The sequence below is a fragment of the Eptatretus burgeri genome, chromosome 15 (assembly GCF_056783735.1).
Source record: "Eptatretus burgeri isolate ZD-2024b chromosome 15, Ebu_testis_v1, whole genome shotgun sequence".
Taxonomy (NCBI): domain Eukaryota; kingdom Metazoa; phylum Chordata; class Myxini; order Myxiniformes; family Myxinidae; genus Eptatretus; species Eptatretus burgeri.
Genome location: NC_140975.1, coordinates 7,613,138 through 7,632,304, shown reverse-complemented (window position 1 = coordinate 7,632,304; position 19,167 = coordinate 7,613,138). Strand labels below are relative to the sequence as shown.

The 19,167-nt window shown below is 46.3% G+C and overlaps 1 protein-coding gene across 12 annotated transcripts in view; it reads left to right on the top strand.

The window, feature by feature from the left end:
- Positions 1–11,516: 11,516 nt before the first annotated feature.
- LOC147011429 (radixin-like) overlaps positions 11,517–19,167 on the top strand; it is a 28,556-nt gene continuing 20,905 nt past the window's right edge. The window contains exons 1-6 of one of the 12 annotated variants that reach the window (XM_085858034.1): positions 11,577–11,634; positions 14,735–14,788; positions 16,545–16,628; positions 16,956–17,051; positions 17,698–17,972; positions 18,628–18,711. In XM_085858034.1, coding sequence (XP_085714160.1) covers positions 14,777–14,788; positions 16,545–16,628; positions 16,956–17,051; positions 17,698–17,972; positions 18,628–18,711 — 551 coding nt within the window. In that variant the 5' untranslated portion in view covers positions 11,577–11,634; positions 14,735–14,776. Of the gene's footprint in view, positions 11,537–11,576; positions 11,737–11,767; positions 12,004–13,560; positions 13,820–14,734; positions 14,789–16,544; positions 16,629–16,955; positions 17,052–17,697; positions 17,973–18,627; positions 18,712–19,167 lie in introns of those variants that run through there. The other 11 variants (XM_085858030.1, XM_085858031.1, XM_085858036.1 and 8 more) reach the window with 11 other exon arrangements.

Sequence of the window (19,167 nt, the reverse complement as noted above, 5' to 3'; positions counted from 1 at the left end):
TAATTAAGCAGTGGGCTGGGGAGCATGGCTGGGGGCTCTGCGGGGATATCCCTGGAGTGAGGAAGGCAAAATTGAAATAAAAGAATGATTAACATAACTGGAGGAATAGAATGAATAAAGCAACGGGATTATTGAATGAGGAGTTCAAGAGAGAATTGGAAAATGTTTTCAAAGGCTGCAAAGCAATGTTTACTGAAAAAGTGCACATGACTCTCTTAAGCTTCTTCCAGAAGGTTGAAAGGCCTTGGGCTGATGAACCATGACAGGATGGCCGAGAGGTACGCGCACTCTCTCCAAGCTATCAAGCCTGGGTTCGAATCTGAATCCAGTTATAAACTGTCATCCCGTGTTTCACAGGCAGGTTGATTAAGCAAGGGTTTCATTGGCAGGGTGATTCAGCAATGGACATGAACCAGGCATCACATCTGCTGGAATTAGTTGGTGGACATTAAAGAGCCCCTCGTGAAGAGTGGGGGAGCTATCCCCGAAATCCTGCCCAAATTCCGAATTCCTGCTCTAACCTACAGGGGCACTGCATCAGCAGCACTGCTAAACCCTCAGTCAATGATGCTACTCGTAGCCTTGTGTTGCACAGGAAAGAAGACAACCAGACCCCCTACTGTATGTGTAATATTTTACTGTAATAATATTTTAATTAATTTACTCTGAAAAAATTCCACTCGATTTTTTTTTCTGTCTGGAATGCATTCTCCCTTTAATATATAGAGTCAATGGGATTTTGAAGTTCGATTCACATTTTAATTTTAATTTAAACTGTTATCCAGGAATGCATCGATGATGTAAATAGGGAAGTGCGTGTGTGTGCGTGTGCGTGTGCGTGCGTGTGTGTGTGTGTGTGTGTGTGTGTGTGTGTGTGTGTGTGTGTGTGTGTGTGTGTGTGTGTGTGTGTGTGTGTGTGTGTGTGTGTGGTCGTAAAGCATAATATAACATTATCTTTTTCTCTCCCCCCTCTCTATCTCTGTCTGTCCCCTCATCACTCCCCCCCCCACCCTAAAAAAGTGCAGCACTTTCCTCCCACACCTCACTCTCTCTGTCTCTGTCTCTCTGTCTCTGTCTCTCTGTCTGTCTGTCTGTCTGTCTCTCTCTCTCTCTCTCTCTCTCTCTCTCTCTCTCTCTCTCTCTCTCTCTCTCTCTCTCTCTCTCTCTCTCTCTCTCTCTGTCTCTGTGTGTCTCTCACTGTCTCTTTGTCTCTCTCTCTCTGTCTCTGTCTCTGTCTCTGTCTCTGTCTCTCTCCCTCTTTGTCTGTCAGCGAAGCAACAGGTGCTGTGTGCTAGGTATTTAAACTCAACAAGTTTAAAACTTGGTTCTTGTGGACAACAGCTGTCCTGATAATTAATCGACTGAAAGTTATGGATGTAGTTAAAGGTTGGGATACACTTGCCAACATGTTGTATCCAGCTTGCATCTTGGGGTTCTGTCAAACTTTTGTTGCTTATCAACAGCATGTGCACATTGGCAGACCTAACAAAGACCTCTCCATCACCGAAACCTTGTGCAGCTGAGCTCCACTTCCACACCCTTATCTCTTAACCAATGGTGTTATGGACTTTTTCCATTGGCCAGAAGCAAAGCCTTGTCAAGGTGAAATAGAACATGTCAATTTTCCTATGGCACGGCATTATGGTATGTGACATGTGGGATGATTTACACAGCTAACTTTGTCCCATCTGGCACAAAATCGTGTTTCATGCAACAAATTGGGTCCAGGCAGAATGTCCCAACCCCCCGTTTGCCTCTAAATCTCGTGTTCCTAATCGCATCACTCTCTGTGCCCATCTTACAACCTCATATCCACCGTCCCCTGCACTTTGTGTTCACACCTGAGAAGGTAGAGAAAATTCTGTGCAGCCTCCACCATGCTTCGGCGATGAGCCCAAATGGCATCAGTGCTCATGTTGTCAAATCCGACTGCAGCTGTTGCTTCTCCTCTGTCTACGCTCTTCAGCCTATCCTCGTTTCACCTATTCATGTCAAGCTGAAAGTCAGAAAACATCACTCCCATCCACAAGAAGGGTGCACATCCTCTCAACTACACACCACAAAGCTTACTTCAAATTACGAACAAATACATGGAATCCATCATTGCTGTTAATATCAAGTCTTTCCTCTTTTCAAACTGCTTGATCTCTAACTGTTCGGTTGGTTTCTTTCCTGGTCACTCAACTCAGGATATGCTTCTGCTTCTCACTCAGCAATAGTCTTAGGCCCTAAACCTCAAAAAGAGGTAAATAGCATCTCCATAGATGTCTTGAACATTCAATACGGTCTGGCATCCTGCTCTGCTTCCCAAGGTTGACCTGAAACAAGGCCCCTTTAACTTCTGGATTTCTGACTTCCTCAACTCACAGTCAACACAATGCTATGAATGGAACCCTCTTCTCTTCTCTTCTTTCTCAGTGGAGGCCTCAGTGTCACAAGGCAGTGTTTTGGGCCCAGTCTTGGTCCTCATCTTCATACACGACCTCTATTGTGCTCTGGAAAACCCTCTCTTGCTTCTTGCCAATGACTCCATATTATGTCCTGCAGAATCCCCATTCTATGGACAGGCAGACAGCAGCTGCTTCAATCTCTTTTGATCTGCAATTGATTACGTGCTGGTATGACTAAGGTAACATTTCTTTCAATCTCGACAAATATCACAGTCTCACCGTGTCACTCCAGGAGGATCATCAAACCAATCCAAGTATCTATTTATACTGTTAGCTGCTGAGAGGGCTTTAGTCTCTTCAACTTCTCTGACTCACCATCAGCAATGACCTCTCCTGGGCCGACGATGTAACAAAGCTGGCCCCCAAAACCAGCCACAGACCGAGGATCTGCCATGGTTCCAGTTCAATCTTTGAAAAATCAGAGCGACTCACAGCCTCCAAAGCCTTTGTCCATAGCTCAATGGATTACCGCTCTCCCCTACGGGCTGGTGCCCCAACATCATATCTCTTTGTCTCTCTTCTGGAATCGAAATCTCGAACTATTATTGGAATATCCCAGGGTGAGGTCAGAGGACAAAGCCTGTTGCATTGCAGACAGGTCGCGACCTCTCTGTTCATTACCACCTCTCCTCCGGTCTGGCTCCCTCTACTCTCTCGCCCTCCGATCTTCCCCAGCTCCTTCATCATGCACACGTTGTTCCAGTAACCTCCTGATTCAACTCGCACATCCCAAGTTTACCACATGAGTTGGTGGTAAACCTGGTGTATAGTTCAACTCTTTTTGCTCCTCTTTTCTTCTACTTGCGTAACCACCTCGTTGCCTGTTCAATCCCATTCGTTCCTCAAGGACTTCAAGCAAGCGATGTCCCACCAACTCATGTCACCCTACCCAAGATCATTTCTACCCCTATCAACCCTACCTATCCCAATTCCCTCTTACTTGCAGGTTACTGTTTCCTCCACTTATTTCTGCTCTTTCCCTGTTTGTTTATTCCCTTGCTTGTTTTATCTGACTGTTGCCCCACTGTCAGGTCATTGAAGTTTTACCCTCCATCGCCCCCACTCTTCCATGAGTCTTGCTCTTGTATCTTTAAAAAAAACTGTTGTAAGAATATTGATTGTTAAATATTTTCATCACTCAAAGAAGACTCGCAGGAACCAATCGAGAAGAAAGGGTGAAAACTTGGAAGAAAAAAAAAAGTGCTCAATGAGAGGAGTTGAGGTTAAGCGAATGAATGCAATGTGCCCTCCTTCTCCATCCCAACCCCTCTCCCCCTCCCCCAACCCATTTAAACCATAATTATTGACAGTGAATCGACGACATCAAATCAATAACTCTTAAATCCATGTTGAGGAGGTGCGACACCAATTGGTCATTGATAGTGAAGGAAAAAAATGGTTGTCACACACCAGACGTTTGTGTGCTCACGTAGGAGGACAGTTGGTTGCACCTCGCACACAAATTCAGAAGAACTCCTCAACCCAAACTCAGAGCTGACCCTCCAACCAATTACACCACCGAGTCTGATGAGTAATCCCATCTAAGGACAGTTCGAAGGAACATTGACCTTCAATACGACTCGAGCAAGAAGGAGCCTTCACTGTTCTTCTCACACCAGCTCTATCATCCCAGTGTTTCAGCCAAGTTCCTCGAGCGACGGATGTCCTTTGACAAGCACATCTGTTTGTGACGTCAAATGTTTGCAGTTCTGTGCTGAGGGCTTTTTCATTTCCATGCCTAGGATTGTGTGCTCCATGAATGCATCATCAAAACTCTGGGATTTCCACATATTTGCTTGTACTGCCTCCTGTGAACAATGTCCTCATTGAAAAGGCTTTGGCTTTCGTTGCTGGGTCGGAGCCCCCAAGTATCCATGTAAAAAGCTGGCACCAGGATTAGTCAGGTGTGGACATCAGAGCACGCACACCTTGCGATTTGCTTTGTCCACCACAGGACTGTGTTCGGTTCCGGTCCAAAATGAGAGTTTGACCCTCGTCTGCTGCAGGGTTCCATTCTGACGAAGAAACAGGAAGAAGCCTGCACATTGATTCCATGGAAGGGACAATTAGGGGTCGTTTATTTATTACGTACGCACGAGGTGTTTGGTCGAATGTGGACAGAGATTGTGCATGAGGGGTTCAGCGGTGGGAGGGCGGGGAAAGAGGAGGGGTCAAATATTCTACCATTCACTTATGGACTAAAGAAAGAAAAGTGAGGGGTCTGTGTGTGTGTGTGTGTGTGTGTGTGTGTGTGTGTGTGTGTGTGTGTGTGTGTGTGTGTGTGTGTGTGTGTGTGTGTGTGTGTGTGTGTGTGTGTGTGTGTGTGTGTGTGTCTGTGTGTGTGTGTCTGTGTCTGTCTGTGTATGTGTGTCTGTATGTCTGTGTGTCTGTGTCTGTGTCTGTGTGAGAGTGTGAGTGTGTCTGTGTGTCTGTGTCTGTGTCTGTCTGTGTGTGTGAGAGTGAGAGTCAGAGTGTGAGAATCAGAGTGTGTGAGTGGGAGATTGAGAGTAAGAGTGTGTGAGTGTGAGAGTCAGAGTGTTTGAGAGTGAGGGTGTGAGTGAGTGAGGGTGTGAGAGAGTGAGAGTGTGAGTGAGTGAGAGTGAGAGTTTGAGTGTGTGAGTGTGAGATTGAGAGTGAGAGTGAAGCCTTTTTTTATTTTAATACAATTCTATACCTCTGGGCCAGTTGCCCCGAAAGTTGCACTACCACATGATTGTAACACGTGCTCGGTCAATGTCACAATCAAAAATTGCAATTCTTCATCAAATCGGTGTTAAAACAAAAAATAATGCATCTTTGACCAATCGGCAGATAGAGGGCTGGAGCTTTGCTTACACATCAAAGGTGAATTATTTGTTGGGAATCAAATCAATTGCATTCAGGTATTTATTTTCCACAACTGTACAGATGGGAAATTGCTGTACAAAGGGTGCACAGTCTTGACCAGATGACAAGGAGTACAACTAGTCACATGATCCACAGTGAAACCGATCAAACGAGGAAATGTGGCCGTTTGGCCCATCATTGCCGTCTTGCACTCCCGATTAATTTTTGCAACAGCTTTAAACATCAATCTTCTTGAAGTTTTGCTGAAGTCCAAACAACCCCAAATTTATCAGGTGACCCAACTTGTAATACAATATAAAAGCTTGATGCAAAGGATGAAAGAAATGCCGATTGCTGGTCAATATTGATCTGAATATAGTATATACATATATATATATATATATATATATATATATATATATATATATATATATATATATATATATATATATATATATATATATATATATATATTGTTGTAGTTTCTCACCACTCCGGCGTGCGGGCGACCGCTTTTAGCTAATCGCGGCCACGCACCCACCGGACGTGGAAAACCTAGTCGCAGCTTTCAGATCAACGCCGAAATCCAGCCACGGGGTGTCTTTAATCACACCGAAAATCAGTCAACTATTCTGTCCACGTGCGACAGGGTCCGATCGCCGAATTGTCAATTTACCTAAGTATGCGCGCAGACAGAAATGCCGGGGATTTACACCTCGACGGGACCTGCTTGGAAACGAACCACTCGGCAGCTCGCTCCGTTTGCGATTGCCGAGCGGATTATCGCCAAGCCCGTCGGACCCGATTATATTATCGGCTATTAAAAAGCCATCTAATATTCCGAACTTGACTATGGCAGTTCAATTGAAGGAAGAGGACGCAACGAGCAGGTCAACATTCACGCAATGACATTTATTCGTTGCACACGTATGCAATCAAACACGTATGCAATCAAACACGTATGCAATCATGCACGTATAAAGCAATACGAAGAACTACAACCGTTGTATTTATTATGTGCACTTATGACAATTCTACTTAAGGACATGGCGCCACGACACTCATACAAAGAAAAACCCCAGGAAAGGAAAAGGCAAGAACTGGACCTCGTAGGCCTTTAAGAGTTCACGGAGCTGTGAAGACCGCAAGAGCTCTGAGAGGCCGAGCTGGTTACCGGTCCCCCTCGTGGTGACTCGCTGAGCGACCCTCGACGTATCATCAGGAACACAGCAGCTCGGTTGGTCCAGGCCCGCCGTGCGGCCTTGGTGGATCGGCCTAGCTGACGCCGCCTCAGAGGAACGAACGGGCCTTTGCTCTTTCGAGAGTTGATGCTCTTTTAAGAGCCCGTCCGTTCCTCAGCGTTGGCGACCTCTCTCCGGCTTTCTCCAAACGAACCCGCAGTTCTGCGCGGCACGGCAGGCTGGCTGTGCTCCGAGCTCCGACTGCCCATCGCTGGACTCGCTCCTTGGCTTCAAGCTCCAGTCTCCTCGGCTCTCTCTGACTGAACTCCACGGTGAACTCAGACCTCCACCTACTGCAGCTCCCTGACCGACCGCAGGCAAAACCTCAACCGACTCGCTTGGCATTCCAGCGCGCCTTTTTATGGGGTCCGTGGGTGAGGTCTAATCCTTGACCTCTCACCCTTCACCCCTCGCTGGCTCCGCCCCTTTTGATCTTTTGATCCGATCGTAAGTCATGCGAAGAAAGCGGACATTGCAGAGATCATCCTTCCCACGCGGACATTGCAGAGATCATCGGCCCTCGCCCCAACTCGGGAGTCCCCGCGTCTGGTGGCAGAGATGTTGTTCATTGGTAGGATTTGCCATGGCTGGCGAAAAGATGGCGGCGTTTGTGGAGATGAAGGTGAGGCGATGTTGTGGTTGCTTTGTGGTGGGGATGGCGTGGTTGTTGAGATAGTGGTTGTGGTTGGCGCTGTGGTGGGGATGGCATGGTTGTTGACATAGTGGTTGTGGTTGGCGCTGTGGTGGGGATGGCGTGGTTGTTGAAAGGCGGTTGTTCCAAAATAACGATAGGAAAAGAATAACGCCTGACTCAAAGATCACAGCCCGGTTATACAAAATAAATCCCTTTAGACCTCAGTGGGGAAATCTAATCTGAACACACACTTATCGACATGACTGATCTCTGGGAAACCTGAATAGTGTTCTGTGAATTTCCACAACCGTAACTATATATGTATATATATATATATATATATATATATATATATATATATATATATATATATATATATATATATATATATATATATATATATATATCTTCTTCTTCTTCTTTCGGCTGCTCCCGTTAGGGGTCGCCACAGCGGATCATCCGTATGATCCGCATAGTGATTTGGCACAGGTTTTACGCCGGATGCCCTTCCTGACGCAACCCTGGTCGCCTCTTACGACACAGGGATATGGTACACCTATTTTAACCGGGGTATACACTGACCCAGTATACTGGTACTCACTTCGCCGACCTCGGAAGGATGACAGGCTGAGTCAACCCCATATATATATATCTCGATCTCGCATCTCATCGCAATACCAGACCCTGACTGGGTAGAGCGAATACACCTCCACCATTCTGAACAGGTTACTTTTTTCAGCCCATTGATTGCTCCGATCTGGAGCCGGGCTTGAACCAAAATCGAATCGGCTTGTTCTTGTGGCCGACACAACTAATCCACCAAGTTAGGTCATCGAAACTCGTCCGCAACTTTTAGAATATCATGCTATGTATCGTGAAAACAGGCGGGAGAAAAACAAGCTCCGTCCACCTTCGGTGATGAGATAATTACTTTCAATACTGATCATATATCCTGGGTACACGCAGTGGTTCATGTAGTCATATATCCTGGGTACACCTAGTGGTTCATGTAGTCAGATATCCTGCGTACACTCAGTGGTTCATGTCGTCATATATCCTGTGGACACGCAGTGGTTCATGCAGTCATATATCCTGGGTACACGCAGTGTTACATGTAGTCATATATCCTGGGTACACGCAGTGGTTCATGTAGTCATATATCCTGGGTACACGCAGTGGTTCATGTTGTCATATATCCTGGGGACACGCAGTGGTTCATGTAGTCAGATATCCTGGGTACACACAGTGGTTCATGTAGTCATACATCCTACGTACACTCAGTGGTTCATGTATGATATATCCTGGGTACACTCAGTGGTCCATGTAGTCATATATCCTGGGTACACTCAGTGGTTCATGTGATCATATATCCTGGGGACACGCAGTGGTCCATGTAGTCATATATCCTGGGGACACGTAGTGGTTCATGTAGTCATATATCCTGGGGACACACAGTGATACATGTTGTCATATATCCTGGGTACACGCAGTGGTTCATGTAGTCATATATCCTGGGTACACACAGTGCTTCATGTAGTCATATATCCTGGGGACACGCAGTGGTTCATTTAGTCATATATCCTGGGTACACTCAGTGGTTCATTTCGTCATATATCCTGGGTACACACAGTGGTTCATGCAGTCATATATCCTGGGTACACTCAGTGGTTCATGTCGTCATATATCCTGGGTACACTCAGTCGTTCATGTCGTCATATATCCTGGGTACACACAGTGGTTCATGTAGTCATATATCCTGGGGACACGCAGTGGTTCATGTCGTCATATATCCTGGGGACACGCAGTGGTTCATGTAGTCATATATCCTGGGTACACTCAGTGGTTCATGTCGTCATACATCCTGGGTACACGCAGTGGTTCATGTAGTCATACATCCTGTGTACACGCAGTGGTTCATGTGGTCATATATCCTGGGGACATGCAGTGGTTCATGGAGTCATATATCCTGGGGACACGCAGTGGTTCATGTAGTCATATATCCTGGGTACACTCAGTGGTTCATGTTGTCATATATCCTGGGTACACTCAGTGGTTCATGTCATCATATATCCTGGGTACACTCAGTGGTTCATGTCATCATATATCCTGGGGACACGCAGTGGTTCATGTAGTCATATATCCTGGGTACACGCAGTGGTTCATGTAGTCATATATCCTGGGTACACACAGTGGCTCATGTATTCATACATCCTGGGTACACTCAGTGGTTCATGTCGTCATACATCCTGGGTACACTCGGTGGTTCATGTGTGATATATCCTGGGTACACTCAGTGGTCCATGTAGTCATATATCCTGGGTACACTCAGTGGTTCATGTAGTCATATATCCTGGGGACACGCAGTGGTGCATATAGTCATATATCCTGGGGACACACAGTGGTTCATGTCGTCATATATCCTGGGGACACGCAGTGGTTCATGTAGTCCTATATACTGGGTACACTCAGTGGTTCATGTAGTCATATATCCTGGGTACACTCAGTGGTCCATGTAGTCATATATCCTGGGTACACTCAGTGGTTCATGTAGTCATATATCCTGGGGACACGCAGTGGTGCATATAGTCATATATCCTGGGGACACGTAGTGGTTCATGTCGTCATATATCCTGGGGACACGTAGTGGTTCATGTAGTCATATATCCTGGGTACACTCAGTGGTTCATGTAGTCATATATCCTGGGGACACGTAGTGGTTCATGTAGTCATATATCCTGGGGACACGCAGTGGTGCATATAGTCATATATCCTGGGGACACGTAGTGGTTCATGTCGTCATATATCCTGGGGACACGCAGTGGTGCATATAGTCATATATCCTGGGTACACTCAGTGGTTCATGTAGTCATATATCCTGGGGACACGTAGTGGTTCATGTAGTCATATATCCTGGGGACACGCAGTGGTGCATATAGTCATATATCCTGGGGACACGCAGTGGTTCATGTCGTCATATATCCTGGGGACACGCAGTGGTTCATGTAGTCCTATATACTGGGTACACTCAGTGGTTCATGTAGTCATATATCCTGGGTACACTCAGTGGTCCATGTAGTCATATATCCTGGGTACACTCAGTGGTTCATGTAGTCATATATCCTGGGTACACGCAGTGGTGCATATAGTCATATATCCTGGGGACACGTAGTGGTTCATGTCGTCATATATCCTGGGGACACGTAGTGATTCATGTAGTCATATATCCTGGGTACACTCAGTGGTTCATGTAGTCATATATCCTGGGGACACGCAGTGGTGCATATAGTCATATATCCTGGGTACACTCAGTGGTTCATGTAGTCATATATCCTGGGGACACGTAGTGGTTCATGTAGTCATATATCCTGGGGACACGCAGTGGTGCATATAGTCATATATCCTGGGGACACGTAGTGGTTCATGTCGTCATATATCCTGGGAACACGCAGTGGTTCATGTAGTCCTATATACTGGGTACACGCAGTGGTTCATGTAGTCATATATACTGGGTACACGCAGTGGTTCATGTAGTCATATATACTGGGTACACGCAGTGGTTTATGTAGTCATATATACTGGGTACACGCAGTGGTTCATGTCGTCATATATACTGGGTACACGCAGTGGTTCATGTCGTCATATATACTGGGTACACGCAGTGGTTCATGTCGTCATATATACTGGGTACACGCAGTGGTTCATGTAGTCATATATACTGGGTACACGCAGTGGTTCATGTCGTCATATATACTGGGTACACGCAGTGGTTTATGTAGTCATATATACTGGGTACACGCAGTGGTTCATGTCGTCATCTATACTGGGTACACGCAGTGGTTCATGTAGTCATATATACTGGGTACACGCAGTGGTTCATGTTGTCATATATACTGGGTACATCATACATCTAGTAGTACATGTGGTCTGTTTCAAATGCTTCCATATGTCAACCATCTCCACGGACTGCGAAGTCACAGGAGGTAGTTGAAGCAAGTAGTTGTGTTTCTTGTGTTTAGCAATTAATTAGAGACCATTTATAGTCCAGTCTGCGAACACGAGGTTATATGTACCGGATATACATATAGGGTGCATCACCACTGCGACATATAGCTCTATAGCTGATGAGCAGGGATTTAGAGATTTTAGACACCGGCACACAATGGTCTACTCTTTTTAAATGCACAATGCCATTCTTAGCAGGTCGGAATACCATTATTTACATCTCGTTAGCCTTCTCCTCCTCCATGATCAGGTGTGATCAGGTATGATCAGGTATGATCAGGTATGATCAGGTCTGAGTCAGGAGAGCGTGGGAACCGGGATGGGAATTGGAATCGATGAAAAGCAAGACGAGACGATGATGCACGGCACAGGTTCTATATGTGGTACTGTTTGGGAGGAGGACGGATGGGTGGGTGGGGTTGCGGACCGAGTGGCTGGAGGTTGGGGGGTGATGGTAGCGGGGAGAGGAGGAGGAGGAGAGGTGAGAGCTTCACGAGGTTCGCATGCGGTGATCGGTGGTTGTTTCGTCGCCGCAGCTTGTGCGGTGAGGGGGATGTCAGACGAGGTGAAGGTTGCGGTGTCGGTGAAAAGGAGGGGTAGTAGTAGTAGTAGTCGTGGTGGTGGGGGGGACGACGAAGGAGGAGGGATAGTGAGTGAAAATGGAGATGCGGTGTTGACGTCGGTCTGCCGAGAGGGTATTTGGGGCTTTAGGCCGCGGTTCCCGATCCGATCGGCCGTAGAGGGGATTGGGACGTTGAGCGGGGCCGGATCGCTTTACCCAGGACGTGGACACAGGATGAGACAGACAAAGAAAGAGTCAGATCTCCGGGAAAGGATCGCTGGTGGTGCGGTGAGAGTGTGTCCGCGCGTTTCAGCTGCTTTTGTCTCTGCGAACTTTTATTGTGCTTGGTTGTCGATACATATGCATGTGGGTATACATCGAGGTGATGTAATCCGATCCACGCAGAACGCGGTGCGACGTCGTACGTCCGTACGTACAGTACGTACCAGCGAGCTCACCAACGGCTGGACTAACGGGACCTGCCGAGCCGTATATAAATAAATGGCCTTGACGTCATTATGGGTATACCTGTCCGACCGATGTACGTACTTCGTGGTTGGGTCCCTGGTCAGTAAGGACGTCACAAATGGCCAATCAGCGGTTCGAACCTCCGCGTCACAATTGCCCCTTGTCATTGTGACCGGCCAGGAAGTCCACCATGGACTGCTGCTGCTGCTGCGACGACGTTAATTATGACGTCATACCACGAAACGAGACTTGGATTCGTTTGTCCACTCTAGCCTTGGTCGTTGGGCGTCGGTGTCGGCATTTGGACTCCATCTCGATATCGTTATATGCCATCTAGCTGGAGTTGCATGTTGGCCACGATGGATGGATTGGAGCTGGCGGTGGATTTCATTCTCTCAAGGACGTTGTTGAGCTGGAGTTGCATGTTGGCCACGATGGATGTATTGGAGCCAGTGGTGGATTTCATTCTCTCAAGGAAGTTGTTGAGCTGGAGTCGCATGATGGCCACGATGGATGGATTGGAGTTTGTGGTGGATTTCATTCCCTGAAGGACGTTGTGGAGCTGGAGTCACATGATGGCCACGGTGGATGGATTGGAGTTTGTGGTGGATTTCATTCTCCGAAGGACGTTGTGCAAGGATGTTTCAGAGATGGAGTTGCATGATGGCCATGGTGGATGGATTGGAGTTCGTGGTGGATTTCATTCCTTGAAGGATGTTTGTGGAAGGATGTTGTTGAGCTGGAGTTGCATGATGGCCACGGTGGACGCATTGGAGTTTGTGGTGGATTTCATGCCCTGAAGGACGTTGTGGAAGGACATTGGTGATCTGGAGTCACATGTTGGCCATGGTGGATTGATTGGTGTCTGTTGTGGATTTAGTTCCCTGAAGGACGTTGTGGAAGGACGTTGTCGAGCTGGAGTCGTATGATGGCCAGGGTGGATGGATTGGAGTCTGTGGTAGATTTCATTCCTGAAGGACGTTTGTGGAAGGACGTTGTCAAGCTGGAGTCACATGTTGGCCATGGTGGATTGATTGGTGTCTGTTGTGGATTTAATTCCCTGAAGGACGATGTCGAGTTGGAGTCACATGATGGCCACGGTGGATGGATTGGAATTTGTTGGGGATTTCATTCCTGAAGGACGTTTGTGGAAGGATGTTGTCGAGCTGGAGTTGCACGATGATCACGTTGGATGAATTGGAGTCTGTGGTGGATTTCATTCCTGAAGGACGTTTGTGGAAGGACGTTGTGAAGCTGGAGTTGCATAATGGTCATGGTGGATGGATTGGAGTCTGTGGTGGATTTCATTCCTGAAGGACGTTTGTGGAAGGACGTTGTCGAGCTGGTGTCACATGATGGCCACCGTGGATGGATTGGAGTCTGTGGTGGATTTCATTCCTGAAGGACGTTTGTGGAAGGACATTGTCGAGCTGGAGTCACATGATGGTCACGGTGGATGGATTGGAGTCTGTGGTGGATTTCATTCCTGAAGGACGTTTGTGGAAGGACATTGTCGAGCTGGAGTCACATGATGGTCACGGTGGATGGATTGGAGTCTGTGGTGGATTTCATTCCCTGAAGGACGTTTGTGGAAGGACGTTGGTCAGACGTCCAGTCGTGCTGCATTAACCAATCGGTTCGTTTGGTTTCTGATTTAGTGCATTGTCGGGCAGGCAGCACGAGGAAATGGCCCTCACACTCACAACAGAACAATCCTACATGACTGACAATGGGCCACAAAACAGTCCTGTCGCAGAATGTCAAGTCGAGCAATTATTTAATTTAGCCGTGTGATCAAAGTCTCCACCACGTCTTCTCCGGTTGCTATGAATATGTGGTGTCCAAGCTCTTCCAAGAGCCTCTATCTCTTAAATAAATAATTAAATAAAAGCGTGTGGACACCTGCACCTTGCATATAGAAATAATTTATTTGTGACGTTTCGGTGTTTTTCTTTTGTGACTCCGCATCCTTCAAGCGAGAGGGTGTGTGAGGGTGTGTGCGTGTGTGTGACAGCACAAGTCATAAATAGCACGGTCTTAAAATAATCCCAATGAGCTGGGGAAGTGTCAGGGAAGTGCAGGGAATGGTGGGACTGTCTCACTGACATTCCCCTCACTAAATTGGAAAAAAATAATAATTTCAAAATATCTTATGGTACATCAGGAATCGTGATGATTGTCCGATGCACATCAGGAATCGTGATGATTGTCCGATGCACATCAGGAATCGTGATGATTGTCCGATGCACATCAGGAATCGTGATGATTGTCCGATGCACATCAGGAATCGTGATGATTGTCCGATGCACATCAGGAATCGTGATGATTGTCCGATGCACATCAGGAATCGTGATGATTGTCCGATGCACATCAGGAATCGTGATGATTGTCCGATGCACATCAGGAATCGTGATGATTGTCCGATGCACATCAGGAATCGTGATGATTGTCCGATGCACATCAGGAATCGTGATGATTGTCCGATGCATCGGTGGTGCTATGTGGATGTTGAGTTTTCGTTTGGACATCGTCCCTGTTTCGTGACTTGCAGGGCACCGGGTGAGCATCAGCCGCTTTGGGAACCTCAGAAGACATGCCGAAGCCGGTGAGGTTACACATGACCTTTGGAGAATAATGTTTCGCTTGAGATGAGTTTGGAGTCAACTCCAGGTGACGTGTCTCTGCACCGATGATCGCTCACTGTTGTAATCTCCATCCCTGTCGGTGTCTTCTATATCCACCATATTTATGGAATTTGGTGAGTCGGTTGTGCTGCGTTAATGAGCACTGAGCAGGATGGACATTTTTATCCTCTGGGAAAAGTGCATGGCACCATTAGTCTGCGGCCCGGGTTCCAGCATGGCCGCTCGCCAGGCCATGGATTCCTTCCGAGCAGCGATCCCTGCCGGAGCCTTTGGATCACTGTATCTGTTTTCGTGAAGACGATGTATATGAAAAACGGTGACTTTATAAAATGGCTGACCATTGTTAAAGTGGGGATTATGAGATCCCTCAAAAATGTGGATGTTCAGTGTTTTTATGATCACTTTTTAGAGTTAAATGTTATTTGGGAGACGAACAGCAGCAAGTTGTGAAAGAGGGCCGCTTGGAATGTGAAAACTGTGATGCAATGGAAACTCATTGATATTCCCATAATATGGAGGTGATTGGTTGGTTCGATGATGATCGTACCTCAGATATAAAAAACATGATTCTCCATTTGAAGTGATCTCTCTCTCTCTCTCTCTCTCCCTCTCTCTCTCTCTCTCTCTCTCTCTCTCTCTCTCTCTCTCTCTCTCTCTCTCTCTCTCTCTCTCTCTCTCTCTCTCTCTCTCTCTCTCTCTCTCTCTCTCTCTCTCTCTCTCTCTCTCTCTCTCTCTCTCTCTCTCTCTGTCTCTCTGTCTCTCTGTCTCTCTGTCTCTCTCTCTCTCTCTCTCTCTCTCTCTCTCTCTCTCTCTCTCTCTCTCTCTCTCTCTGTCTCTCTCTGTCTCTCTCTCCCTCTCTCCTCCTCCCCCCCACCCATCTCTCCATCTCTCGATCTCCATCTCTCTCCATTCCACTCTATCTCTGTCTATATCTCTCCATCTCTCTCCATCTCAATGCATCCCCATCCCTCTCCATCTGTCCATATATCTCTCTCTCTCTCTCTCTCTCTCTCTCTCTCTCTCTCTCTCTCTCTCTCTCTCTCTCTCTCTCTCTCTCTCTCTCTCTCTCTCTCTCTCTCTCTCTCTCTCTCTCTCTCTCTCTCTCTCTCTCTCTCTCTCTCTCTCTCTCCATCTCTCTCTATCCCTTTCCATCTCTCTCCATCTCTTTCCATATCCATCTCTCTCCATCTCTCTCTATCCCTTTCCATCTCTGTCTCTCTGTCCCTCACCATCTCTCCATCTCTCTCCATCTCTTTCCATATCCATCTCTCTCCATATCTATCCCTCTCTCTGATGAAGCCCTTCACCCATATACAAATTATTCTGTTGGTTTGCCTCTGCCCTTCAGTGGGTATGGGGAGACAGGGAAGTGCTGTCATCACATTCGGCAAGACTTGTGGAAGAGCGGGACATTTCACTTCCATGATTTGAGTGCGTCATGTTTTAGGATTTAAGGATTGGGAGAGTTGGAGCAGAAGAAGGGAATGTTGATTTGTCGAGATAGTGGAATATTGTTCTTAATGATGTATTTCATGAGCAGAATGCTGGCAGAAGATGAGGCCGAGGTTATTACATTCTTTAGCGAAATGGTCACGGCTGTTGATCATCTTCATGATTTTCCAGTCTGGAATTTTTCTGCAGTCTGATTGTACTTCCTCCTTATGATCTTCTTGGCCGCCCAATTGTTTCAGAAGCTCTTTTCCTTCTGCCCCATAGATCAACGTGCGAGTCACCACGGTTGATGCCGAACTCGAGTTTGCAATTCACTCGAACACGACGGGAAAACAGCTGTTTGATCAGGTAGATTCTGGTTGTTTGAGCCATTTGCCGACTACATTTTACATCCACTCTCCCACCTGCTCTGCCTTGGTGTCCTTTGCTCCATTTTTACCTTGTAAATGTCATCCCTTGGTTTCTCCTCATCTCCTCAAGCTTCGTTTGTTTGGACATTCCGCTTGTGTGTGTGTGTGTGTGTGTGAGTGTGTGTGTGTGTGTGTGTGTGTGTGTGTGTGTGTGTGTGTGTGTGTGTGTGTGTGTGTGTGTGTGTGTGTGTGTGTGTGTGTGTGTGTGTCTGTGTTGACAAGCCGAGGCCATCGTGATGCTCGCACCTGCTCTGGTCCCACACAGGTAGTGAAGACGATTGGCCTGCGTGAGACCTGGTTTTTCGGATTACAGTATGTCGATGGAAAGGGTTATACCACGTGGTTGAAACTGAACAAGAAGGTGAGATCATGTTGTCTATTATGTCCGGTCCAAATTAACTGAGCTGTTAGAGGTTCCAGACGTTCTTGTTCTTTGTGACCTGTGTTGAGGTTGAGTTCCTTGTGACCTGTGTTGAGATTGAGTTCCTTGTGTCCTGGGTTGAGTTTGATTTACTTGTGACCTGTTTTGAGGTTTAAGTATTTGTGACCTGTGTTGATGTTGAGTTCCTTGAGTCCTGTGTTGTGGTTGAATTATTTGTGACCTGTTTGGAGGTTTAAGTATTTGTGACCTGTGTTGATGTTGAGTTCCTTGAGTCCTGTGTTGTGGTTGAATTATTTGTGACCTGTTTTGAGGTTGAGTTCCTTGTGATCTGTTCTGTGTTTGCCTTCTTTGCGACTCATGTTATGGTTGCATTATTTGTGACCTGTGTTTGGTTTACTTATTTGTGACTTGTACTGTTGAGGTTGAGTTCCTTGTGACCTGTGTTGTGGTAGAATGCTTTGTGACTTGTGTTGTGGTAGAATGTCTTGTGACCTGTGTTGAAGTTGAGTTCCTTGTGACCTGTGTTGTGATTGAGTTCCTTGTGACCTGTTTTGAGGTTGAATTGTTTGTGAACTGTGTTGAGATTGAGTTCCTTGTGACCTGTATTGAGCACGTGATTTTTCAGGTTTCCGGACAGGATGTGCGCAAAGAGACCCCTTTGCAGTTTCGCTTTCGGGCAAAGTTCTACCCTGAGGATGTAACAGAGGAACTGATCCAGGAGGTCACTCAGCGCCTCTTCTTCTTGCAAGTGAAGGAGGCTGTCCTTTCTGATGAAATATACTGCCCACCAGAGACAGCTGTTCTTCTTGCCTCGTATTCGGTGCAGGCAAAATATGGCGACTATGACCAAACACTGCACCGACCGGGGTATCTTGCTAACGACCGCCTGCTGCCACTCCGGTACTGAAACTCCAACCCAACTTGCATGCTTTTCTTGCATACAATATCTCCAAAACAATTGCATTATCATCCGTTCAGTGTTTTAGCTCTTCCACGAGCCTTGACTCGATGCAAAAAACCCACCGACGCACGGGTTCCGTTTGTACTCATCTGAATGCCTCTGAATGTTGAAGATACCTGGAGATCTTACGGGATATATGCCTTCCACTTGATTGCAGGCAGGACCATTGACTTGATGTTCCTTCACAAGGACAGGTTACACTAGAATGCACCTTCCCCCGAACGATTACAGTAACATATCAAGTTTTGGATTTGGATCTGATACTGGGGATCAAAATATGAACCTGACACCTCAAAGGCAACACTGTACTTAACTTGTTATCCTTATGTCCCTCTTTTATTGAATTTTATTTAATGATTTTAAACATATGACTCGGTTAACAAGACTTGGCTTTCTGAATAACCTCGACTTTTGAAAGACATGAAGTTGACTTTCCCAGATGACTCCATAAATATTATATGCTATGCTCAGATGACCATTGCTAGGATATGCCTTCAACAGTGATGTCAAAACATGGTTAAGACATAAGTTCAGAGTGAGTTCGATTTTCGTAGAACTGATTTTGCTAAATAATAATTAATGTTTATTGAGCAGAGTAGAAGACCAGCACAAGCTGACAGCAGAGCAGTGGGAGGAAAGGATCCAGAGCTGGCATGAAGAGCATCGCGGGATGATGAGGTGTGTGAGAAACTGGGAACAAAGGTGGAGGACATTTGCTTTCTTGCCTCCTGTTGGACATTTGATCATTTCTATATATTACTAAAACTCTCATCTTGTATGTATGTATGTATGTATGTATGTATGTATGTATGTACGTATGTATGTACGTATGTATGTACGTATGTATGTTCCCGAAATATAGCGAAAACGATACACCATAGCGCAAACATTTCGGGCTACCTTACTTACCATTGTCCTGCGGTGTGCAGTATCAAGTTTCGTTCAAATCGGGCAACGAAAAAATTATTAGAAAATAAATTCCTGATTCAGTCAAGCACTCTTCGGGAGAATTTGATCAATGCAAACAACCTCAGCGGGATAGTTCGCTGGAGCTATCTTGTTTTTTTTCTTTCTTTTTTTTGAAATGATTTTTTTTATCAACCGCTGTCACAACGGGAACCCAACGGGTTCACG